Consider the following 26,359-nt stretch of genomic DNA (forward strand, 5'->3'; position numbering starts at 1 on the left):
GATCCTACCTGCAGAAGACAAAAGTCCCCATGTTCTTATGTATTCCTTTTCTGTTTGTTTGGGTTTTTTTTAATTTTTTAAATTTTGAATAGAGTCACTGACAAGGACAAGGTCTGTAAAGGCTTCCAGGGAGCTAAAAAGGATACATTTCCTCCAGAAGGAAATTAAACAGCAGAAATATTGTTACAATTACCCCCTATGGTGATATCCTTTGCTTTCTCCATCACTTACATATAGAGGGTTTAGTCAAGGACACGGAGTATTCCAACACTGCTTCGCTACCTTGACACATGTAGCGTTGTTCTTTCCCTTCCAAGATGTCGATATGATCCAGACACTATATATTTCTTCTGGACACTATCAATATCTTTATTCAGAATTGTATCCTAACAAAGCACATAAGGATAGAAGGCAGAAGGGTAGCCAGGGCCCTGGCATGGATTTATAAAGTACGATACACTAGACAGGTTACCTGCTGTTAGGATCTTGAAAAGATTTCGTGCTTAGCAAATCTTGATTTTCTTCCTTCTCCCTCCTCTTTTGCTTGTAAAATTCTTCCTACTCTTATGCTTTAGGTGAAAGTTGGAGCTGTGATTACATATGCTAAATTACCTCCACCATGTTTTTTGAAAGTAATGTTTGTAGTAAGGAAAACTGAATGCAGTGTGGATGAGTTTAAAATATGTTGCGTCTTAATAATAATTCAGGTGAATAATTTGGATCTGTCTTTTAATAATATACATCCTTTCTAATCTAAGTACCTAAAGATACTTGTGGTTTGTTCCATAATATTGAACAAGGTGGGGAAAGGATAGCTCAGTGCAACTCCGTCACTGGAAACAGCCAAAAGGATTTGTGTCACATAAATGGAATATAAAAAAAAGTTAGAAACAAATGACCGTATGGAAGGGTGTAATAAATAATAGCTTCTTGCCATTGAGCGGATCTCAAACTTTCTAAATGCATTAGAAAGCAGACTTCAGCCTCTTCAGGGATCTCCTCAGTAGAGTACAATGGGATGAAGCCCTGGAGGGAAGAGGGGCACAAGAAAGCTGGTTAATATTCAAGGATCACCTCCTCCAAGCTCAGGAGCGGTGCATCCCAACAAAGAGAAAGTCGGGTATGAACACCAGGAGGCCTGCATGGATGAACAAGGAGCTCCTGGACCAGCTCAGGCACAAAAGGAAGGCCTATAGAGGGTGGAAGCAAGGACACGTGGCCTTGGAAGAATACAGAGCGATTGTCCGAGCAATCAGAGATCAGGTTAGGAAAGCTAAAGGCCTGATAGAGTTAAATCTGGCCAGGGACATCAAGGGCAACAAGAAAAACTTCTATAGATATGTCAGCAATAAAAAGAAATCTAGGGAAAATGTAGGCCCTCCCCAGAAGGAAATGGGGGACCTGGCTACCCGGGATATGGAGAAGGCTGAGGTTCTCAATGACTTCTTTGCCTCAGTCTTCACTGGCAAGAGCTCCAGCTGCACAGCCCAAGTCACAGAAGGCAAAGACAGGGACTGGGAGAATGAAGAACTGCCCACTGTAGGAGAAGACCAGGCTCGAGACCATCTAAAGAACCTGAAGGTGGACAAGTCCATGGGTGGTGCATCCACGGGTCCTGAGGGAACTGGCAGACGAAGTTGCTAAGCCACTATCCATGATATTTCAGAAGTCATGACAATCTGGTGAAGTTCCCACTGACTGGAAAAGGGGAAACATAGCCCCCATCTTTAAAAAGGGAAAAAAAGAAGACCCAGGAACTACACGCCAGTCAGTCTCACCTCTGTGCCCAGCAAGATCATGGAGCAGATCCTCCTGGCGACTATGCTAAGGCACATAGGAAATAAGGAGGCAATTGGTGACAGCCAACATGGCTTCACTAAGGGCAAATCCTGCCTGACTAATTTGGTAGATTTCTATGGTGAGGTTACAGCATTGATGGATAGGGGAAGAGCAACTGATATCATCTACCTGGACTTATCCAAAACATTTGATACTGTCCCACATGACATCTTTGTCTCTAAACTGGAAAGACATGGTTTTGATGGATGGACCACTCGGTGGATAAGGAATTGGCTGGATGGTTGCACTCAAAGAGTTGTGGTCAACGGTTCAATGTCCATGTGGAGGCCAGTGATGAGTGGTGTTCCTCAGGGGTTAGTACTGGGACCAGTGCTATTTAACATCTTTGTTGGTGACATGGACAGTGGGATCGAGTGCACCCTCAGCAAGTTTGCAGATAGCACCAAGTTGTGTGGTGTTGTGGACACGCTGGAGGGAAGGGATGCCATCGAGAGGGACCTTGACAGGCTGGAGAGGTGGGCCTGTGAGAACGTCATGAAGTTCAACAAGGCCAAGTGCAAGGTCCTGCACGTGGGCCGGGGCAATCCCAAGCACAAGTACAGGCTGAGCGGAGAATGGATTGAGAGCAGCCCTGAGGAAAAGGACTTGGGAGTGCTGGTGGATGAGAAGCTCAACATGAGCCGGCAATGTGCACTGACAGCCCAGAAAGCCAACCGTATTCTGGGCCGCATCAAAAGAAGCGTGGCCAGCAGGTCGAGGGAGGTGATTCTGCCCCTCTACTCTGCTCTCGTGAGACCCCACCTGGACTACTGCATTCAGCTCTGGAGTCCCCAACACAAGAAGGACGTGGAGCTGCTGGAGCAGGTCCAGAGGAGGGCCACGAAGATGCTCCGAGGGCTGGAACACCTGTGCTATGAAGACAGGCTGAGAGAGTTGGGGCTGTTCAGCCTGGAGGAGAGAAGGCTCCGGGATGATCTTATTGCAGCCTTCCAGTACTTAAGAGGGGCCTACAGGAAAACTGGAGAGGGACTTTTTACAAGGCCATGTAGTGATAGGACAAGGGGCAATGGCTTTAAATTGAAAAAGTGTAGATTTAGCTTAGATATAAGGAAAAAATTTTTCACTCAGAGGGTGGTGAGGTACTGGAACAGGTTGCCCAGAGAAGTTGTAGCTGCCCCATCCCTGGAAGTGTTCAAGGCCAGGTTGGATGAGGCTTTGGGCAACCTGGTGTAGTGGAGGGTTTCCCTGCCCATGGCAGGGGATTTGGAACTAGGTGATCTTTGAGGTCCCTTCCAACCCTAACCATTCTATGATTCTATGAATCTATGATTACTGCATGTAATGACACAGTCTGTATGTAGTGGTACCCTCATACTGAAAGAGTGTTTCAGACACCCTCAAAATACAACTGAGGACACAACATGGCAACAACTGGGGAAGGTAAATAGAGCCTCTCTGTGAAACATAAAAAATAGTGATGATGATGAGCTGCGAAGAAGGTGGCTGTCTTTTTGTACTACTATTCTGAGAAGTAGTACCCATTTTAGTGTGGTTTAACTGGACTTGCATTGTTACCTTTTGTCGTGGTTTGTCATAGGGTCATAGAATGGTTTGGGTTGGAAGGGACCTCAAGGATCATCCTGTTCTAACCCCTCTGCCATGGACAGGGACACCCTCCACTACACCAGGTTGCTTAAAGCCCCACCCAACCTGGCCTTGAACACTTCCAGGGATGGGGTAGCCACGACTTCTCTGGCAACCTGTTCCAGTACCTCACTTCCCTCAGATTGAAGAATTTCTTCCTTATATCTAATCTAAATCTCCCCTCTTTCAGTTTAAAGCTATTGCCCCTTGTCCTATCACTACATGTCCTTGTAAAAAGTCCCTCTCCAGCTTTCTTGTAGGCCCCCTTTAAGTACTGGAAGGCTGCAATAAGATCACCCTGGAGCCTTCTCTTTTCCAGGCTGAACAGCCCCAACTCTCTCATCCTGTCTCCATAGCAGAGGTGTTCCAGCCCTCGGATCATCTTTATGGCCTCCTCTGGACCCACTCCAGCAGCTCCATGTCCTTCTTGTGTTGGGGATGCCAGAGCTGACGCAGCACGGCGGGGGGAGTCTCATAAGAGCAGAGCAGAGGGGCAGAGTCTCCTCCCTCAAACTTAGCATTTAATGCTCTTTTTCTTCCTTTACCCACCTTCTCTGGTGCAGCTAATTGTTTTTCTGCCCCCAGCTTCAAGGCAGGTTCCTTCTCTGGGGATGCTGGGACCCACCTGGCTCTGCTCTGACAGGTCTCCCCTTGCCTTCCTTGGGCAAACAAGAAAAAAAGTATTCATAATGATGTTTGATAATTATTAATAATATCATCACTCATTAATGTTAATACTGCTACTAATAAAGAGCCTGAGCAATCTCCCTGCGGTGGGGAGCAATCTCAAACACAACCTTGGATGGGTGCCTGGTCAGGCTGTGCCATCTCCAGTTGCCACGGGATCTTCTGTGCATTCCCTTTGCTTTATCATAACACATCGAGGGCATCTCCCAGGTACTTGCAGGTGCTGGAGGGAAACGTGTTGCGCACTACACACTTCTACGCTCCCCTGTTTTTCAGTAAGCCTTGTTATTTCTCTCTCCTGTAGCACTAAATTAATATTTTCCACTGCATACATTAATGTTTTCCACTGCACAGGAATCAAAAGCGCTAAAGTCAATACAAAGGGGATGAGATTTTGGGGCCGAGATGGTGCAGTAGGATGCAGCGCAGGAGCTGTGTGCTCTGGAGCGCTGTCTTCTCCAAAACTAAGAGTCTGTGTGAGAGTGAAGCTCAATACCTCAGGAGGAGGAAGAAATTCTTGCAAAGTTGTGAGGTGCTGGCTGGTAGGAGCTCATTTTTAAGCTCTTCTAACATGTAAATAAAAAGTAAGCAGATGCAGAGAAAAGCACTGTTATGTTTTTATTTGTGAAGCAGAGGTTCCTGGGTGATTTTCATTTTGAGGTCGAGTTGAAGGTATTCAGATTTCTCCTCCTCTCCAAGAGCACTGGAGATCTTCTTACATGTTTGTTTTCATACATTCTGTTGTACAACAGTGTAATAAGAATTAATCCATTTCAAAGCATGGATTGGCAGATTTCAAGAGAAGGGAACATAAAATAGATGTCAGGATGTAATATTAGTGTAAGTGATTAATGTTCCAACCATGGGCATGTCATGCGTCCTCTCAATACGAGTCTTTATAACCAGAAAAAAACACTGTAAAATTAACTGTTTATTCGTCTGAGATGGGAATGTTTGGCCAAAAGTAGAATTTGCAGGTTTTTTGCCTTGTGGGAGAAACCAGTGCTGTAGCACTCTACTGTCTTATGAGAGTAATTAAGAGTTCCAATTTACTTTCTCTAAACCATTAATTATTTTGAATATCCTGATTATGTTCATTCATCTTCTGTGTAAATTAATACGTCCCAGTACTTTCTGTTGCTTGTTGTGTTATTTTTTCTGGCACAATTTTCATTATTTCAATAGCTCATGTCTGCATTTTTTCTGAATCTGCTTTTTTATTTTTATTTTTTCACTTGAACTCAGTACTTCAGTTGAAATTATCTCATCAGGTTATGTAATGGCGCTAGGTAAAGTTAAAGTACTAGTGCTAGTCATTCTTCTAACCTTGTTATATTTCTTAGAAATTTGACAGAAATTAAGTAATTCTGTCACCTCTAAACTTGACATCTCAACTTCCCTTCTTTTCAGTGTAGATTAATAAATACATTAAACAACATCAGCTCTAGTACCAGATTTTGTGATAGTTTACTATTTATCTTCTTAAATATATCTACTCTTTTACCTCTTTCTTCTTGCTCAGTTACTTTAGTATCCTTTTTTTTTTCAGTCTAAAAGATTTCTTCTAAGCACAATGTAAATTATTATTTACTTTCCCAGTATTGATTCGACTGGTTTTAAATTCTAAAAAGTTTCAAGAAATTTGTCATAAATAATTTAAAATGTTCTATGTATGGTACTAGGAACTTTTAAAAACAAGCTACCTGGGGGCCTTGGATTCAAGCCCTACTCCTTATTTCTTGCACGTGTATTCATGGTGGAAGAGCTCGGGGAGGTTTCCACAGATGTTGTGACAGAGAATCTGCTTCAAATCAAGTGTCGGTAAAAGAAGTTGTAGAAAAAAGTCAACAAAATGAACAATAACGAGTGACCAGGACTGGATGATGTTTGCCCAGAAGCTTTGAAAGAACCTGGGGAAAATAGTTGAAGCACTAAGAGTGGTCTGGGTGCTTGAAGCTTATGTAGGTCCAGCAGGAGAGTGGACGAACTCATGGAAGAAAAACCTGTTGAGAAAACCTGTTATCAGGAAAAAAGAGCTGTCCTCTTGCACAGGAAACTTCCAAACCACAGTTCTCTGAAAGCTTGGGAAGTATTCATGGATGTCAAAGTATCTGTTTGACCTCTGCTTGTTCCTTTCTGCAGGTACCTGCTCTTGACCAGTCTGTTTCTGTAGAGGCATACCTGTGGTGCTTCCACGTGTGTAACAGCAAACAACTCTGGTGCAGTCTAGATGTTTCTAAATATCACACACATCTGGCCCTTTACAAGAAGCTGTTTCAATCCAGCTGCTTATTGCAGTCTCTTTGCTAACTGTTGAGCCACAAAGTCAAAATACCTCAAGTGTCTATGTCCTTAATCTCAAACTGTCAGGATACAGTAGTGCATCCCTTCTTCTAGAGGAATGGCACCTGCTCCCTTGCATGTTTTCTTTGGAAAAAGGTTGAATATGGTATAACCTCACAGCCAGTTGTTTCAATGATGATAAAACTTTCACAGCCGTTCTCCCTGTTTACTTAGCATCACTGTGCCCTAGATACGACAATGTGCGCAGATCCAGGAGAAATAATGAAATCTATGGAAAGCAGGCACATAGCAGAAAAAAGACATTTTACGATGGCAGCTTTATTCCCTGCTGTTGTTGGACTGCAGATGGGTACTGAGTTTGCAACCAAGGCTGAAAAGCATTTAAACTCTATTTACTAGACAATAAATAATACAAAGACTTTGCTGAAAGTTGAAGAGGAGAATTGTCATTGAATTCTTGCACTGTGGCTGGTGGTTGTTGCTTTTCTGAGTGTCGCTAAAATAAGCAATGAGTTTAAAAGTTTGGGGCTTTTTTTTTTTTTTTTAGAATGGAGATCTCATTTGTCTTCTCTGCTGAAAAGGCCTGTGGGAATAAAATAGGTTATTCTAAACAGACTGCACCTTGTTGGTGATCATGTTCTATACAACACCTTCAATTAGATGGCAGTGGTGGAGTTGGAGAAATGAGGTGGCACGGTGTTCATGCACCTATGGACAGTTGGTGCCAGCAAACCTTTGAAGCTGAAGTCATCCTACATGGGTCTCTGACATTCGTGAAAATGTCAGGAAAGTATCAGAGATTCAGGAAGGCAGAGATGCTCTCTAATTCTCTTTACAATTTCCTGGTTTTGCTCCTGAAGATATCTCCATGTTCAGAAGGGTCCACTTCTAACAGGGGTGCATTGTGGGTTGGATGCCAACTCTTTCTGCTAAACGCTCTTGGGAGCCCCTTTTGCTCATTCTAGAGTTGGTCTCATTCATTCATTTGCTTAATGCCCAGTAACCACTCCGAAATGTTAAACAGCAGCGATTTGTTAGTTTGCTGTCAGGCTCGTTATTCCCTGCAGATTTCCCAGCCCTCCTACCTTCTGGATCTTGGTACTTTAAACTTTTTAAATAGGCACTGTGTAAGTTAAGAGATGATGAGAAAAAAAGTCAAGTGGAGAAATGCATGTCACATGGTGACTAGTTAAAGTGCTTTGTTTATTTGTTTCTTTAGGAAAGCAGATAAATTCCATTGAATGCCTGTTTTTCATCTTTCGTAAATTAGGTACCTCAGCTGTTTTTTCTGTTCTTTGGTTGCAGGATTTAGTATAAATGGTATCATCTGTGGTCCAGTATGCTTCCTATGTCATGAGTGCTCAATGGTCAAGTTAATATTGCCTGAAGAACAGCAAACTTTCGTGTTTCCTGCCATTTATTTTTTCAGCTGTCATTGCAACATTACAGTAATCTCATGGATTTTGTATTTAATTTTAACATTTTACTTTCCTTTTTTCTTCTAAAGCATCTCCATTCACTATCAGTTCAACTAAGCAAGTTTCATTATTCATTTCTCAAAAGTAAATTCACCTGAGGTGACTGAAGACAAGCTGGTCACTTTTTCTACAAGGTCTTTTATTGTAAAGTAACTGAGATATATAACAGTACACAGTCAAAGCTTTTGCTTTAGCTAAACATATTTGTTTTTCTGAAAAAAAAAAAACCACAAAAAACAAATAAGCGTATGTGTAAATATTTGCCTTTAAGCTACTCTTTTTCTTTCTGGTATTGTAGACTGCAGTACAATACCAAAACGTGAGCACCTCTTACAAAGTTTGCAGTCAGAGTATAATTACTGTGGGCCAGCATAAATATGTGCTTTTTTCCTTCTGAGACATCAGCATGCTGAAGCAAATTTAAAATGAATGTAGAACAGACTATTGTAGTGGTTAAACATTAAAATAACATCGTTACTAATTACCCTTTGTCATGATTTTGCATATTCATGGACCCCACCCCATCTATACTAGATGATTCAGCTTTAGATCTTTTCCAAAATTTCACTACTTCCCGATAAACAAAGAGAGGGCATTTTCCCCCATTTTAGTGAAATAAGCATACAGAAAAAATTGGCAGTGGAGCCTTTTCAGGCTTTTCTCTGGACTTTCTCCAAAGGGATCCTGGAATTCTCGGTTCACTCATCACTCCTAGCTCACTGTACCCCCAGAATAATTGCAGGGATATTTTTTAGGTGCTGCTCTTTTCTTCCTTTTTGTATTGTTTTGCCTCAAATGCCAAACTATTTTTCTATACTATGTAATTTTCCAAAAGCACAGCTTGAACATTTATCCGGGGGAATTATTCAAAAAAGGAATGGTTTTGAAAGGCTTTCTTTCTTTCTTCAATTTATTAATATTTGATAGATTCCTTGAATAATTGTATACGATTGAAATGTGTATGTATATATGGAACATTACTTAGTCCTTCTTGCTCTAGACACAGTGGGATTTCTTCTGAGCTGACGTAGCAGAGCTTAGATCATGCTGTTGTGCTTTTCATTTTTGAGTATTCATGATTCTTCTGACCATCATCTTGTTCACCACTATGGAATTCAGTCCCAAACTGCTTCGAAGATTATATTCTTTAAACATTTGACTCATATGGAGAATGTCACCCAGATCTCACGTTACTATTTTCATCTTGATGCTACAGATTTCTGTTTGGGATGAAATATTTCAGGTAACCTACACTTGATAGCTTAGCTGAGCATTAGAATTCATGTTTTTCTTCTCCAGATCAGATTCTGGAGATTTTCAGAGAGAAATTTTGCCTAATCATTGAGCACTGGACAGCAATAAAGTATTTCAGATTTTAGGGCTTAGTCTCCAACTGGTGTAAACTATCTGGGCTCTGTTGACCTCAGGATATGGTAGCAACATGCAGCCGCTGAGAATATTGCCTGTTGTTTTCAAATCTCTGAGCAGTTGCTCTTTACAAATAGTATCCCCAAGAAAATGGTTTTGTTTGCCTTTTTTCATGGCAACTTGCCATTGAGTTAAATCACTGGAATCCAAAGCATCGAATAAGATTGGATTGATTGTTCCAAAAGAGCCCAGTTTGGGCAGCAAATACTAGTGGTAAAGGCATTTATATAGTCCTCTGCTCAGCAGTCTTTAGACTAGGCCCAGGTAATTCAGTACTAAAATGCTGTATGCTTTTTTTGGGTGTGGGAATTTCAGGGGAAGAAATCTCTTTTTGATTTTTATGAACCAAAACCATGAGCAGTCCAAGGCTTGATTGCATGAATTTTGAAATACAAAATTATTTTTGTGTGTGTTTGATCTAAACATACTGCTAATAGCGGTGAGTGAGAGAGAGAAACATCAGAGCAATAGCCCTGCTTAAAGAGGAGCTATCTCTTGGGCTTGCCAGGTCTGGCCAAAAACTCAGTGTAAAATCATTATCTGTGTTTGTTTAGGTGAACAACTTACATAAGAATTATAAGATCATAATATCCCGTCAACACAGGACTGGGAAACTTCCAGAGACAGTAAAATATATGTAAATGCAGACTTTGGTGCAGAGACAGTGTCCTAGCTTGGTATGAAGGTGAACTTGAGTAGTTAGGCTTTATCCTCTGCCCAAGAACATGTGTATCGTTATCTTAATCTTTTCAAGGAGGAAATGAAAATTATGTTCTACATACACTAAAACATCAAATTAACTTTTACGTCTGCTACCTTCAAGCCAATGTATTTCAGAACTGCAACTGAAATTTTAAATGACTGTAACTCCAGCAGAATTCCATAATACTCCTTTTGCATCAGTCAGTGACAGCTGTATAGACATTTATTGAAAGATAAATTTCGAGACTACTTTAAACTTTCAAAACAGAGCACTATATTATTTTGATGAGGCCCTTATTGGTAATGAGTGGACAACAAAAATGTGTGGATATGATTTAGATAAGCATCTCAAAACCTCAGGTGTTTTCATTAACCACAACCCTTCAGCATTCCCCTCCTGGTTTCTGTGTCTATTTCTCTCAGCTCACCTGAATGCAGAATTTTTATACTAGCTGCTATGACTTGTTTTCACCTCACATTCCTTACAGGCTCTTGCACAGCAGAGCTGTTGTTATTTAAAATAACTCTTTCCAATAGAGCTATCTGGCTCTTTTCCTACATTTTTAAGATTATTAGAGCTTTGAGATTTAACTTTTTAATTTGTTATCCCTCACATTTGTATCACAGAACTTGAAGAGTTGCATTAACGAACACATTGTCAATTGCACTTTTACATTCAGTATAGATGAGGGTAAACACTCTTAGAACCACTGGAATTTACAAATCCAACTATAAAATCATGGCCAAAGTCTGTTCGTTAGTAGAACTTCAGGACTGTATTCTAACCAAATTAGTTATTGCAAACAACTGCTGGACAATACACCAAGATTTCTGTGTTAGCCTCTGTCGGATGACACCAATGTGGCTGGATACAAGAGGAATATTACTGAGATCACTGTCAAGCTCTTGTATAGTTCTGTGTCACATAAAGTAAGAAACTCTCTCTTCTGTTACTTAAATACAGTACAACAGGGCAAAGGGGAGAAAAAGAAGCAGCCAAGAGAAAAATTTCAGGTTTTTCTAATATCAACATAAAGCAAATGCGTCTGGTGGATTCTCATCACCCCAAAGCTTAACCCCGTAATGCCTTAATTCTTTAAGTTTCCTTCTGAAATAATGCCAAGAAAGGCACGGCGTTATTTGGCACTGTTGACTTTTTGCCGCTGAATGTATCACCACAAACAAGCAAGCTTCCATCCATTTCAAGTAATATATTTGCTTGGAGTGTTTATGAAGTGAATGCCTCAGAGAGGTTTAGCGTTGGCCAAAAAAGGTGTCATGCAAGGAAAATTCAAGATTTTTGTTTCCACCCACTAGATGGCCCTTCAGTGAAATGGCATGGCACTCCATTAACTGGCTCTATCGCGTTCGTGTTTCTGTATGTTTTATCTGGAGTGTTATCTGTGCAGTATTAAAATGTGCAGTGAAGGAGAGATCAGGACGGAACACGTTCAAACAGCATTGGGCAATACTTTGGAATGTAGTAGGGAGAAAGAGAATAAGCACTGGTGAAAGATTCTCCATTTAGTAACAATTTACATAAGAGTTGCCGTTAAAGTGTTATTTCTCTGCTTTGCAGAAAGCTTCCAATATCATATTTTTCACTAGAATTATTACTGTAGCTCTTGACTTGTTTTTTTTTTTTCTGATTTTATATTTATGTTCTAGCACTGCAGCAGTTCATTACACATGAAAAAAGTCTAATTCATTATATAGGTGGTAATGCCAAAAAGTCACAGAAGGTTCAAAATGATTTTTATCAACTCTCAGTGTATGTTTGAGGAAGAACAGATTGTTATAATATTCATGCTCACAGGCATGATGTCTTCATAAACAGTGAATCTTCAGTGTTTTCGTCCACATGTTTACGTGGTTTCTATTGTGCCTGCTTCCTGCTGGTTTAAATACGGAATGCTTAATAGGCAATAGCATTTTATTGCTTCTTTAATAATCGTGACCACAAATACCATTTCTCTCTGCAAAACCCTGTCTTTTATTAATTATGTCGTTTTCTCCGTTTTTGAAAATCCTCAGCCTGATTTCCATTTGGGCATGAGCGATTACTCTCAGACCTATTCTTCATGTACGCACAAAGACCAGTGTTAGCAGGTAGACTTTAGAGATGACATACTAAGCATTTGTAAACAATGATAGTGTCTTTAAAACGTAGTCTCTGAAAGTGCAGTGCCAGGTAATATGGGCAGAAGTGAAGCCCATGGTTTAAAAGCTCAGTTCTGGTTATCTGTGTAACCTCTGGGATTCGATAACCGATGTGAAGTTCTGCCAGCGCTGTAAGCAAGCCTGCTCCCACTGGTTTTTTTCAGGATGGTATGAGTACCAGCCAGGCCTTCTCTTTTGTTGATGCTAAAGGGAGAACACATGCTGGTACCTGTCTGCTTGGCGTGCCTTCAGACACTGTTAAAAATAACTAAAAGTCTGAAGAGTTTCAAGCTGACTTAGCGGAAGGGTGGAAACTTCTAAATCATTAAGGTCCCACTGAAAGGTTTTAGTGTCTCCAAGAGTCTTCCCATACTTCTTCAGTTTCAGAAGTGACAAGACCAGATGGTTACAGGACTCCACAAGTGGCAGCCTTCAAGAGGGAAGAGCAGTTAAAACAACCTGCCCCTCTCAGTTCATTATAGACTTACGGGAGGAGGCCAGCTTCAGGTCACCCCATGCAGCTCTCCAGGTCCTGTAGACCATTCAGCTTTACCTCCTGATTGCATTTCTACAGTCAGCTTTGAGATAACAATATCATCACGGTCGTCTGACCTCTTTCCATTTCTCTGAGAAAATGATAATATAATGACTTACCTGTGTATCCAGATCTGAAGCCTTTTGATAGGGCTACAGAAGACCTGGGGGGGATCAAATGCCTCCAGAGCTGGAATAGTGTTGGCTTACTGTCTTCTTCTTAGTGACCTTCCCAGAAAGCAGAGGTTAGAGTCTGGGAGGTAATTGCCAAGGCCATTAATCCCCAGCGACAGGTTGTTGAGCAGCAGCCAGACCACAGGACAGCATTCAGCCGTTGGCATCTGCATGCCCTCCCTGGGAGGCACTAATGAATCCTGCCGGTAAAGGGCTAATGCATTTCCTGTCAGCACTTCGGGGTCTCTACTTCGTTGTCTCCAAAGGGAGGTCTATGGCCGAGACTCGTGCCAGGGGTACAACACGGGGCCTCTGGATGGGCCCTGCTTTGGAGCCCGATTACTAGTTGAAATAATCTGCAATGTTTCCTTATGGAAGAAGTATTCTTCCATTCTATTGAGTGGCTTGTTACTGAAGGTCAAAGGGGGATTAGAGGGATTCCTCACCGCTAGCTGAGGGGCTATGCTTTTGTGGCCACAGGTAGCCCAGCGTGACACAAGCAAAGAAGAGTGTGTGTGTCTTCTGGTGGCCAAGGGAGAGAACCATAGCACTTACAGCATACCAGGTGAAGGCTCTTGCTCTCAGTGGTGGGTTCATGTCCTCGCTCTGTACCAATCACAAGTTAATCTGTCTGTGTGTCAGTCGCTTTGGTTTGTATGGAGGTGCTCTCTCATACCAGCTTGGGCAACGAGGGGTGTTTTTGGAAGATCCATCTGGAGCCTCTTTCTTTCCCAGACAGCATCTCCTAAAAATTTCAAAATTTACTTCTATTCTTGAAACCCTGCTATATTTTTTGTTTTTATGATCTGTGCCTTTCTCTTCAACTTAGCAGTTATTAATAGGACAGTTATCCACCATAAAATATTCAAGAGCTTTATTCTCTGTACTAAAAATGTCTCCTTTCACTTAAAGCTTTTTTTCGACTGGCTTAATTCCATTAACTTTCTCAAAGTTTAATTCTGAGTCTGTCTTATTTATTTCTCCTGCTTTCCCTGTCTTTTGAAGTGTTTGTTTTGTAAATGCACTTTAACCCAAAGAAGAGAGAGGTTTGGGGTTCGAGATATAATCCTTTCCTAAATGACCCTATTTTATCGTGGGATTGGAAGCGTAGTCCACTGCATAAAGAGACTCAGACAACATGGGTTGTACTCAAGGTTTCACATGAATTAGCTCCACACAGTCTAGAGCTAGTCATTTACTTTGTTTTGCTTTGGTTTCACCAAAAGTAAAATATGGTTATGGCTGAAAATCAGCATATAAGAGTTACGTGTTATTGTTGGCCAAGCACTATATCAATCTATAATCTACAGTTTCCTATGGAGGAGGAGGAGGATGTGGTCTCAGTCTTTACTTTGGGTTCATTCCCTTTTGTAAATTCAAGTCAGACTATCAACATTAATTTGACTTAGCTTTCACCATTTATGGTTAAAGCCAACCTCTAGCAAACATCTTGCTTTTCAGATACCTTAAGTCTACTGCAAACAGGCAAATAATGAAAATTAAATAGTAATAAAGCTGTTGTTAGCTTTATATAATAAATTTTATCTACTATTTAAATGGCAATTATTTCCAGAAGCTTGGCAATCGTAGCCATATAAATGATGAAATTGATTCCAGTCACAGCCCGTCTTTCTTTAGAAAGGAAATACTTGTAGTGTTTGAAAAATGGATTATTAAGAACGTCGGTTCGCTCAAGGTGGCTCATGCGTTGTATCTGCTAACACAGCATCTTGCTGGAAGAAAATGAGTGCAGCTTTTCCCTAGCCCAGAATATTTTCTCCACAAATCTTTGGAGCAGGAAATAAAAACCAGCTAATAGTCGTGGGGCATGTGGAATTAGTTTGAACAAAGCAGAAGCCTGATCCTTCTGACCGCCTCCTCTTCCCTGTGCTGTTTTGTCTATTCCTGCCTCAGAGTATGTCAACAAATTTTCTTTAAGCTCAGAAGGTGCAGTGGGGTGGAAATAGTGATTCTTTCTCTGTCCCTTTCAGTCTTTCAGATTTTTGGGTAGAGGGTTAGGGTAATGATTTAAAACAGATGTGTTTGCAAGAAAAGGTACAAGTTTGTGGTGTAAACTATTTGTAAAGAAAAACAGCCTGAGGACCAATGAATGTAGTACAGGTTGAGTTCTGGAGATGTGTTCTATGATTCTATGATGTCACAAAGGGTCCTGGTTTTGTTACAATGACATAATTCTCTTCTCACACAACTTAATTGTTAATCAAGATAACTTGACAGAGAGAGCAGGATCTGTTAAACAAAACTGAAAAGGCGAAGTGTTTATGTATTTGAAACGCAGCAAAATACCTGTATAGCTGATTGTTTGCTTCTACAGTGCAAGAAAACAGATTATTTTCACATTTCTCCAGTACTGAAAGTACGTGTTTTACATGAAGGAATAAAGCAGGTATCTCCTTCCTGATGACGAAACACATTGGATATATGCTGCACCTCCTCTGAAGCTGTATAGCTGAGGACGAGAATGCCTTCATGGCCAAGGCTTCAAGAATTTACCAAATTTTAAGGAAATAACTCCACAGATGACTCAGTGTTGCTCTGCAGCACTGGCTGTCTTTGATATCGGTGGTTGTGGTTGTGGTCATCCCCAAAAACGAAAAATATTTTTTTGTGATATAAATAATTAATAGTATTGACTGAGAACATAAGCTCTTTCATGTTACCTGAGAAACTGGCTGTTTTGCTGCCTCTGAAGTGTCTATTTTTTTAAATTACCCTCAATCACTGGAAGCAGTTTTTCCATCTCTGTCTGTCTGTCTGTATCTCTCATGATTATTTTTAGACAGTCTGTGTTCTGTAGCTAAATACTTTCAATGTGTTCACAAGAAATCTTGACAACATATTTGCAGAGCCAGTGTCACTGAAGTAACTGCAGATGATTAAATGTTAAATGATGTTTTCCTTATCCAGTGAATCAATATACTGTCTGCTAATCAAGCATCAGGAGAAGAAAAGAAAAAAAATAAATGCAGTGTATGCTAGTTTATTAGGTGCTGGACTTTGGAGTCAATTACAGAGACCGTTGTATTCTGTGTTTTGTGATGGCAGAATCTTGAACAACATTTTCAATCAAATATTTTGCTAATCTTGAAATATTTTTCTTTCAGTTTCTTTTTTTGAGAAAACACTAATCTAATTCAAACTACATAGGGTAATGTGGCATCAATCCATTGGAAATGTTGCACATAAACTTTTGACTTGTATGTAGTCTGGGAAGAAATGAAGAGAAATGGTCGGTTTTTACCATGGTGATGCTTCATTTTAATCCCATCTAACATAGCATTTCTTTGAGAGTGCTGTTGGTTCTGCGTGGATTTGATGCTGCAGCCTGTCTGGGTTTAGAGATAGAAAGCCTTTGGGAAAAAAAACGCACAGGTCATTAGAGCAGTAGGGAGCCCAATTGAGGAATGGTCCATGGAGTGCATTGGTGTACCCAAGCAGCACCTTGTTGGGTTCTTCTAGGAGGCAAAGTCTGCTTGAAGTGGCAGAAAGAAGGGCGACGTTCGCTGACAGCACATCTGTGAAAGACCCCAGAAAACATCTTAATGAGGATGATTCCCGCTTTTAAGCAACAAATGGTCACTCTGGTTTTGAAAAAAAAAAAAAAAAAACAAACCACATTTTTAGGGGCACAAAGTCTCTTGAAAAATTTAACGAGAATGAAATTATGGTTAGACTTTTACATTACCATAAATTGATGGCATTGTGAATAAAAGTCCAGTAGTGTAGAGAAACACGGGTGAGTAAGGAGACAATTTAATTACTTCCTACAATGACACCTCCATGCATCTTTCGTTTTGTCCGTGGCTGGCATGTTATATGCTTTTGGAGCCATGGGCTGCACTAATCGTGTTGTAAAGGCAGACAGAGTTACATCTCCCATATATTTCATGCAACACTTGAATATTAGTAAGGCAGGGGGTCGTGTCTGTCGGAGCTGAGGTGTTCCTGGTTTCTCGCTCAGTGCCTACCACCAGGAGTGTTTATCTTCCTGATGTCTACATCAGCACAAGAACCAACATTTCAACAAACTGCCTTATCCCACCTTTCAACTCTTAGGAGAGCACACAACGTACAAGGTTGGCACCTTCAACATGTTTATAAACCAGAGGCCTGGCTTATTGAAATATATATTTACAAACTAGCGTAATGACGAACAAAACCATTTGGTGCTCAGCAGATATACTAAAACATACTTATTATCAATATGAACTGCTTGAAGGACAAGAAAACAATTTCTAATTGCCAGGTTTTACCAATTACTTTCAGATGAAGCTGTAACACATGTACTTGTGGAACTTAACTGGTGGACATGTGGTCTTTTTCTTACAGTCAGAAATTCTTTTTTTCAACTACCCCTGTTCTTTTCTTTAGGACAGTGAAAAAAAAGGATTTATGAATAGACTTTATGCCATCCAGGAGGTGTGCGTCAGTGTCCAGAATATCCTTGATGAAGTGGCTTCCTTTGGAGAAAGGATCAAAAAGTAAGTGCTGACATAGGTGCTGATTTGCCCTCCGATACTATTCAAAGTTTCTGCAAGCTGTGGTACAAACTGTTAGACCTTTTTTCTTTTCTTTCTTTTCTTTTCTTTTCTTTTCTTTTCTTTTCTTTTCTTTTCTTTTCTTTTCTTTTCTTTTCTTTTCTTTTCTTTTCTTTTCTTTTCTTTTCTTTTCTTTTCTTTCTTTTCTTTTCTTTTCTTTTCTTTTCTTTTCTTTTCTTTTCTTTTCTTTTCTTTTCTTTTCTTTTCTTTTCTTTTCTTTTCTTTTCTTTTTTTTCTTGAGACTCCACTTTTGCATGATCCATTGTTGAACCTCATCCGTATTTACTTTGTTTTGTGGAGGCCCTCAGTTAGTGAAAATCCTGTCATATTAATTTTGGAATTTAGAAACATATTAACTGGGAAAAAAAAATCAGAACTAAGTCTTTGAAGTAAAACAGATAGTCTTGTTGTGAGGACTAACAGTAGTTATTTAAAAGCAGTAATAAAAAATGCAGCTTTGGTAAATTAAATAAGGAGAGATAAATAGGGGTTTCAGATTTTCAGATTCAGGTTGCCCAGAGAAGTTGTGGATACCCCATCCCTGGAAGTGTCCCAGGCCAGGTTGGATGAGGCTTTGAGCAACCTGGTGTAGTGGAGAGTGTCCCTGCTCATGGCAGGGGGATTGGAACTGGATGATCTTTGAGATCCCTTCCAACCCTAACCATTCTGTGATTCTATGCTTTTATTCTATGATTTTAAGAATATACATATGTTCAGGTGTTGGAAGCATTGTATCTATGTCAGTTAGCAAAACCTTTCCTCCAAAAGCATACATAATTTGTATCACCTAACACTTGATATATAATCATTGCCAGTAACTTCAGGCCTTAAGCAAGAGAGGTTCTGAGATTTATTGGAGGAAGTTCGGTGTATTTTCAGCATGGTCAGTGAACAGCAGCGTAAGTTTTATTATTTGAGATCAGGCAGGTTCCAAAAGACGTTTTCTAGCTGTCAGCTGCAAAGCAGGCCCAGGATTGACTTGGCTTTCTGCTCCCCGAAAGCTGAGAGCATCTCATCCTCGCCGGAGGAGACGCTGGGAGCAGTGTCTTCACAGCTGCCTTCCTGCTGGGGGCGGAGGGGATGGCGGGGGAAATGACCCGGGAGCCACGCCGAGACAGAAGACCTTCACAAGGCTTTGCTGTAAAGCAGTGCATCTTACAGGAGAGTTAAAGCAGCGTGTTCCCTTGTTCTGGGTGTGATCTGGAAGTGTAAGGCATGTCTCGTCCGCTGCTGGTACCATCTGCAGTGCGTTGGTATTCCACACCTGTGAGGCCATAACCTGTGCGAGGGGCATGGCCCAAGAATAAGTACTGACCTCTGGAAGTGAATTTTAGGAAATTGATGCATTGGATGGTGGTCAGCCTGTGGGAAAGATGAGGATGTTCATGCTCTTCTGCTTTTATTTATTTATTTTTTTGCAAATCTATCAGCAGTGACAAGCATTTCAGAATCAGGATGAAGAGGAGGTTGCCACTTATGAGTTTAAGAGCAAAGTCCCTAATAGGAAAGCCTGGGAAATGTTCATGTGGGGACATTGCCAGACAGGCCGTGTTCACAGCAGCAGAGGCAGGCATGAGCACGCGTTATTGCACGAGTTCTCCAGACAAGCAAAACTAACTTCTCCCTTTTATCAAAAGGACATTCATGGAAGTTGTCTTCATGATTAAGTTTTCCTAATTGTGCCTTTTGGAAGTAGGGTTTGTTCTATTATATACCAGATGAGAGCAACAGAATTTTCTAATCTGAGTGAGACTGAATCTTCCTATAAATCTTTGTCATTTGTTCCTAAAACTATAACAGGAAACCTGTACCAAGTGCTGTGCTAACACAGCACATAAGGAGGTTTGCTAAGCGAGGAGCCAGCGTTCCCACACATGGCATGTCTGTGATCCCATGCACAAAGCCGAGTCACAGGAACATGAGCAGACCCTCAACCTTCTGTTCATCCGAAATGCATGCAGAAGAGGGGAAAAGAGCAGGTGTCCCCTGGGGAGAAAGGGAGTGATCCTGCACCAAGTGACACTAACATAATGTTCACTCTGGAGACATGTCAAAATTGCCAGGGAGAAAAGAAGACAAATAAACACAGGAAGCCAGAGCTCATTATGAAAAATATGGCTAGCAATTCAGATAATTGCAATTATTCAGCCAGAGAAGCCAAAATAGCGTAATCACACTGATTGGGCATGTAGCTAGTGGTAATACTTTAAAGAGTATCATCAGACTCTTTAGAGCCAAGGCCATGTTTTCCTTCTGGATAAATGTCAGGCAACACCTTTGACACGGTGGTGCCTTCGTGGAACAACTCCATTGAACCAAGCTCCTTTTAACCAGCGTTCCCGTGGGACATATACATAAATTGGCCATCTGGCCTGCCTCTCTTGCCTGCACACAGAGGTTGGAGAGCCACAGCATGGCTGTTTCAAGACTCGTTAGCTTTCACTTCCTCGCTGCCCACACCTCAGCCTCTGCAAAATGAGGTCATCAGCAGTTTTTTATTGCAGTGAAGAGTTTAACACACTTATTAAGGATCTTTTGATCCGGGGCTTTTTTGGAAAGCTGATGTCCTGAAACTCTGATGGGATCCCAGAAGTTCGCTTCCTTTATCCATGAAGAAATAATCTTTATTTGATTTGATTTTAACTGGAACAATAAAGAAGTTATTAGCCTTTCCTGCAGTGTACTTTATCTTATGCCACTTCTTCCTTATTTTTTTGTCCTTCCATTCTTCTTCTATTTTTTTTCACAATCCAAAGGTGGTTTTTTTATTTCTTTCTTTCATCCACTGCTGTTGCATTATCCCTGCCTTCAGGACTGACTGTTCTGCCCTCTCCTTCTCCCTAACCCTCTCCTACAGAGGCACGTGGCTGAGTTTCCAGCTTTGCCATACCCACACACTTGCCTTTTCCTGAATGTGCCCCCCAAGACAGAAGGGTTCCTGACCAGGGAGTTCAGGTGCACATTGAGCAGAGGGGAAGACCCTGCTCAGCCCTTGGCTGTTTGCTCCGTCCTTAGGATAGAACAGGGAGGAGACAAAACCAGACCAGTATCCATCCACTCATTTGTAGTTTTGGTTTGTTCTCAATGATGGAAACTGGCACTTCTCTCCTTGTCCTGCCCTTTTATTGGCTCTGTTGGGTGACCACGGTTCTGACTTTTGTTAATTTTGCTTTCAGCACATTCAACTGGACTGTCCCATTCCTGAGCTGGCTGGCGATCGTTGCCCTCTCCGTGTTCACCATCATCCTGTATTTCATTCCACTGAGATACATTGTCCTTGTCTGGGGTGAGTGAAGCCTTTTTTAACCATCTGTGCCACTTAGAAAAAAGTGGTTTTTAAGGGATGACTTACATTGTCAGTGCTTTTCTGTATTTATGGTCATGAAGCTGCCCCATGATGGAAACAGACAGGTTAGTTAAAAATCACAACTGCATAAAGATTTAGGCCCACTTGCAAAATGCATTTTTCTTGGCTGGCATTCTAGACTTCATCATGTTATAAACATGTAGCCATGAGGATTCTTCATATATCAAAGTGTAGCTTTGTCTAGATATTACTCTGATTTATTTTCACCACTTATACACAAACAGAGGCATTTCAATCTATATAGTGCATTTAGGACAATATGCCTTTTTTACTGCAGTACTTTATCTTGTGAAAGCGTATGTAAACACAGCAGCAAGAAACCTGTTTAAAGAGTCACCTTTAGTCCAACAGAAAGGTGTGTGTGGTATTTGGCTGGTTGATAATGAACAGAAACTGGCAGAGGACAGGGGGGTGGGACTGTGATTGATCCAAGCTCTCACTTCGTGTCCTTATATGTATTCTTTATACTGATTTCAAACAGATACCATTACCACATCTGTTGTAAATAATGCTCCAAGTTTTCATTTCTGCATTTTTTGTGCATCTTACACCACCAGCAGCCATACCCTTTTTCAGTGGTGCAGACTTGTGAAGAGCGCTGTCTTGATTAAATCTGTGGCTAGATTTTCTTTCTGAAGAAAGAAGTAACTATCACGCCTTGGTAAAAGCTTCTGAACTCGAGACAACGTAAAATCGTTACACTGACTCCAAAGAATGTATTTGTTATGTATCAGTCAGTATTAGTGATACTCTTACAGAGTCTTCACAAATAAATGTAACAGAATATATGAAGTGGAGGAGAACCAATAAGGAGGATTTGAACAAAAAAAAAAAATTACGGAACTAAACAAAGCAAGCGTGTGAGCTCACTGTCCTTGCCTGTCTCGTAGTTTCGTTTATTCCTCACGTACCCTATATCACTTGGGTGAAACCAAAAATCTTGGTTTATTCCCAAAATTTCACTCTTCCTATCATGCACACGATGGTAGGCCTCTTGTTCCTGAAGTTTGAAGTACTTGGTCTGTGTCCTTTTCCTGTCGTTTTTCGGACAGATCCAGCATCTCATACACTTGCTTTTGTACATCTCCTTGGTTTCATACAAGAGCCTGAGATGATATTACCTCTCCAAGTCCCACAAAACCATAGAGTCAGTGCTGTTGTTTGAGAAGCTCCTGACATGAACCCTTGCAATACCCCGGGAGGGGTCACACTCCTCCAGAAAAGTCTCTGCTTCAGGTAGGGCAGAGCCTCGACTCCCATACTGGAGTCTGTGCCTCCCCAACCATGGATCGGTAGCCTAACAATGAATTATTGCAAATGTACCTTGCTCTCTCCCTCCATCTCTCCCCTCCCTGTCCCCAAGTTATCTAGTCTACCTAGATACAACTTCAGGCACCTTTGTTCACTAGAGCTTTCAGCTCTGCATTTTTCTCCTGTATTTCAGTTTAGGTGGCTTCTTATTCAGCAAGTGTAAGGGGATCCCTTCTTTAGGGAGATCTTCCTCTTGTGTTGTGCCAGGACACCAGACAGGTACAGCACAGCTGCAGCTCCGGCAGTCCAGACCTCCTCCAGGTGAAACATGTTCACACAAAGCCGTGTCGTGCTGCCTGTAGCTTTGAGCAGCTATCCCTTCCAAAAATGCAGTGTTCCGGGCACATGCCTATTTTCCCTATTACTGTGCTTTTCTAGCCTACCTCATCTACGTACATTTCTTCATACTATTCGTCCATCGTGCACTCAAAAGCAAAAGACCTCTTTGACTTTTGTCTGTAGGAGAGTTTGAGATGGTGTTGAGGGTATAAAGAAAACAATTTTGATCTGAAAATTTCCAAGTTCTTTGAAAAGCCCTCATCTACCCCTGTAATATTTTGCTTTTCCTGTAGTGTCCTATCTCACCTGTTCAGCTGTTTTCTTTCCTTGAGCCTTGACCATGACTTATTCATACACTTACGTTCATGGGGCAACTGGCCCTTTTCTTTGTAGGAAGTGGTTGGATGGGACCACAACTCCTGAATTCACCCGTGGGTGGTCCAGTGGCCACGCGCAATGAACAGTGGGGATAGATCTTGAATTTCTCAATCACCTGCCAATGCCAAGTATCTTCTTAGACAAAGATGTTCGAATCTCAGATATTCTTTCAGAAAACCTGCTGTTCAGTCACCAGGCAGAGCAATGGCAGCATCTAATGTCTGCCCCACACAGCTGAGGGTTCCAGCAGTGAGAAGCCGTGTGTGTTACCAAGACCGCAGCTTGCACACTCCATCTCGGAGCTTTATGTTCTTCCTGAAGCTTTCCGAAAGGCCTGGGCACCAAAGGCTTTGTGGAAGATAAACTATATTGTCTTATCTCTGATACAACCGTGATAAATTGCACAGAACAGCACATTTTTAGTGCTCTCCTGGGTTTTTCCCACTCGTGGGAGAGTCCATGCGGCTCGGGCCACTCCTGCCCATGGTTTAGAGGCGCATTCCCAGAGCTCACACGTGAGGTCCTTGTGTGTAATTCTGACTCGATATGTAATGATAAGACCACCAGTCTAATTAAAAGCTTTCTGCTTAGTTTGGGGGGGATTTTCTTGGTGCTTCTGAACACCAGTTGTCAGTAGGCGTTGCAAGACCCTGATGCCTAATGGAGATGTGACATCCCTTCTCCACGCCGCCTTCAGATCATCTGTGTCTGTCTTTGCTGGACAGAGGTTTGTGTAAACTCCTCCTAAAGCCTTCGTGTGACACAAACTTCACCACTTCCCTTGTGTTTAACCATCCTTAGCATTGGCAAGATTTTTCTTGTGCCTATCCTGAATCTTCCATCCTGCAATTAAGCCCATTACTGCACATCCTCTCCACCACAGAAATGGAGTAGACTTTATTCCTCTCCTTTTGCAGCCTCCCCATAATAACCACAGTCTCTGTTAGTTTGAAAAAAAAAAAAGTATTGGAGAAAATTGAAAATCTCCTTAAAACTTTTGAGGCAGAGGGAACCTCAGCAACAGATTCTGACTTTTAGAGCCTGAATTTGCAGTTCATTCATTCATTAATTAAGTGCTGTCAGAATTTGAAATGGATCTTAAAATCTTTTTTAGAAGTTTGCCTAAAATATATATTTTATTTTTTTTAAATGATGATAGTAACATTTGAACTTTCACTTTTGCAGGCATCAATAAATTTACAAAGAAGCTTCGAAGTCCGTATGCAATTGATAACAATGAGCTACTTGACTTTCTATCCAGAGTTCCTTCAGATGTGCAAGTGGTGTGTATATTTTTTAAAGTGTCCTTACAGTAGTTAATTTAATATGTGGCATCATGACATTCTGTTTTTTTTCAAACAAATTTTAAAGCAGTTATTTTGGTTCAGCTTTATAATCTTCAGCACCAAGAAATTGCACCACAAGCTGAGGACAGTGCAGGAACCTTCAGGAGGCTGCTAGACCTTTTTTCCAATGAGAAAGTAGCTATTGCCTCGGTTGTGCCTTTGAGGATCCATAGGGGCAATCAGTAAAAAGTTTGGGAGATGGTGGCAAGTACTAGCGTTTGTATCGAGCAGCCGCCAGCACCATGTGGATCTCAGGGTGATGGGACACCGTGTAGGCAATGCTGGAGCTGAGGCCATCAGGACAAGTGGAGAGGGAACAGGAAGGTCAGATGATGAGCTGCACTGACTCGTGCCAGCACTCTGAGAGCACTTCAGCGTTTGCTTTCCTGGGGCAAAAGTTTTTGCTGTGGCCACAGTTCAACTGTGCTCATAAACTCCTTTAAAAATAAGCTGGTTATGAATTACAAGCTTTTGTAATGCCATGCGCAATCTCTTGAGAAGGTGCAAGCATTAAGATAATGTCAGGCACATAAATCACCCCCAGTATCACAAAGATCATATACTTTCCATATTTCCAGGTATCGGTTTCAGTTCAGAGCAGGTATAAATAAGTGCACGTACCCACTTTGAATCGGATCCCCTCTGCCTTTGAAAACAAGCAAGTTTTTAAGAAACATTGCAAAGAATATTAATCCAATTCATTAAAGATGATACTGTTTATACTCTCTTAGAGCTTGTGGAGAAAACACAAAAAGTAGCCTTCTTCAAGTTTACGTCAGCACACTGTTTTCCTTCCTGGCAAGATTCTCCTAACGCTGTTTTTCCTTCTTATTCTAGATCTGTCGTTCTGTTGTTGTTGAATCACAGCTGTAGGTCCCTTGTAGTATGTGGAGGGATACTTCTTTCCTTTTCTACCCTGGGGACAAAAAAAAAAAAGCAAAACACAAAACCCAGAAATCTTTCTTTTTTCCTAGCAAGCACCACCTGACTGGTTTCTTTCTGAACATTGTGTTTAAACAGGTGCAATACCATGAACTGAAACAAGATCCCAGTCACAGCCCGAGCAAGAGGAAGAAAAACAATCCTGGCTAGCCAGCTCCACGTGTTGAGGAGACTAGCATCTGCTGGGGAAGATAAAGGAAAAAGCCTACAGCATAAGCAGTGTTTCCTTTCTCTAAGCTCTTTATTTATTTTGCCTTTTTATCTGATGGGAAGATTTTGTAAATATTGTAAAAAAAGGCATTTCTCATTGACTGTATACTTCGCACTGTAAAGACGCATTTGACGAAGGTTTCAAGTAGGGTTTTGCTGTTGGAAAGCCTCGTTAGAAACAGCATAACACGTTAAAGGAGTCGATTTTAAATGGTAAATATGCACTGCTGTGTGATGGTCAAAGACACCTGAAACAGATACTCAAATCATGCCGACTAAATCTACAAAAGGTGTAAATTTAAATCTGACTCAAAAATTCAGTCAGATTTTATTTGTGAGCATTAACATTTTTATCCACCATTACGATTTTCTATGTTTTATACATTTCAAAAGAAATACAACGTAGCAGAGCCTACTGCACTTAAGTTTTAGCAGGTTTTTTTGAACTTCAGACCCTGATGTTAACTCCTGGTGCAACACTTTCCTGTGCAGTAGGACTGCCTATAGGATAATGAGAAACACCAAGTGCAAATCTCTTTCTGGAGCTCCCAAAAGAACTTCCTGCCGTTTTTATCATTCCATTATAAGACCTAAAAATCTCTGTCTCTCTCAAAATACTGCCAGGTTTGTAACTGATTGCCTATCTGATTTTTCTATAGGTACCGGTAACCTTCATTTGTACTACATAGTTTAGTGAATGAAGTTCATAGTTCTGCTGTAGCGAAGGTACTATCAAACTAACTCCGTACCGCTTTGGGTGTCATGCTACGAATGCCTTTTGTGCACATAATTATTTTAATATGGAAATCTTGCAGAAAATGTTTTTGCTTTCAAATCACAAGGTCATATTAATACGCTTTATCATATAACACGTTACCTGTTACCAACGTTAAATATAGTGTAGAGGAAAAAATGCAGTTGTGGTAAAACTGATATACTGGTTTTATTTCCTTAGCTAATGATGTAGTCAGTTGTTCTGATACGAATGTGCCCTACTGCATGGCAACTGCATTATTTTATACATTACGTGGAACATAGATGAGAAACGTTTACATT

General features: G+C 41.0%; 1 protein-coding gene across 1 annotated transcript in view; it reads left to right on the forward strand.

The window, feature by feature from the left end:
• Window positions 1-25,243, forward strand: part of MCTP1 (multiple C2 and transmembrane domain containing 1) — a 290,613-nt gene extending 265,370 nt beyond the window's left edge. Inside the window, exons 18-21 of the mRNA XM_086628677.1 lie at window positions 17,304-17,413; window positions 20,647-20,756; window positions 23,991-24,088; window positions 25,172-25,243. Coding sequence (XP_086484803.1) covers window positions 17,304-17,413; window positions 20,647-20,756; window positions 23,991-24,088; window positions 25,172-25,243 — 390 coding nt within the window. The remainder of the gene's footprint in view (window positions 1-17,303; window positions 17,414-20,646; window positions 20,757-23,990; window positions 24,089-25,171) is intronic.
• The last annotated feature ends 1,116 nt before the right edge of the window (window positions 25,244-26,359 follow it).

Source organism: Tauraco erythrolophus, chromosome Z (genome assembly GCF_009769465.1).
Source record: "Tauraco erythrolophus isolate bTauEry1 chromosome Z, bTauEry1.pri, whole genome shotgun sequence".
Classification (NCBI taxonomy): domain Eukaryota; kingdom Metazoa; phylum Chordata; class Aves; order Musophagiformes; family Musophagidae; genus Tauraco; species Tauraco erythrolophus.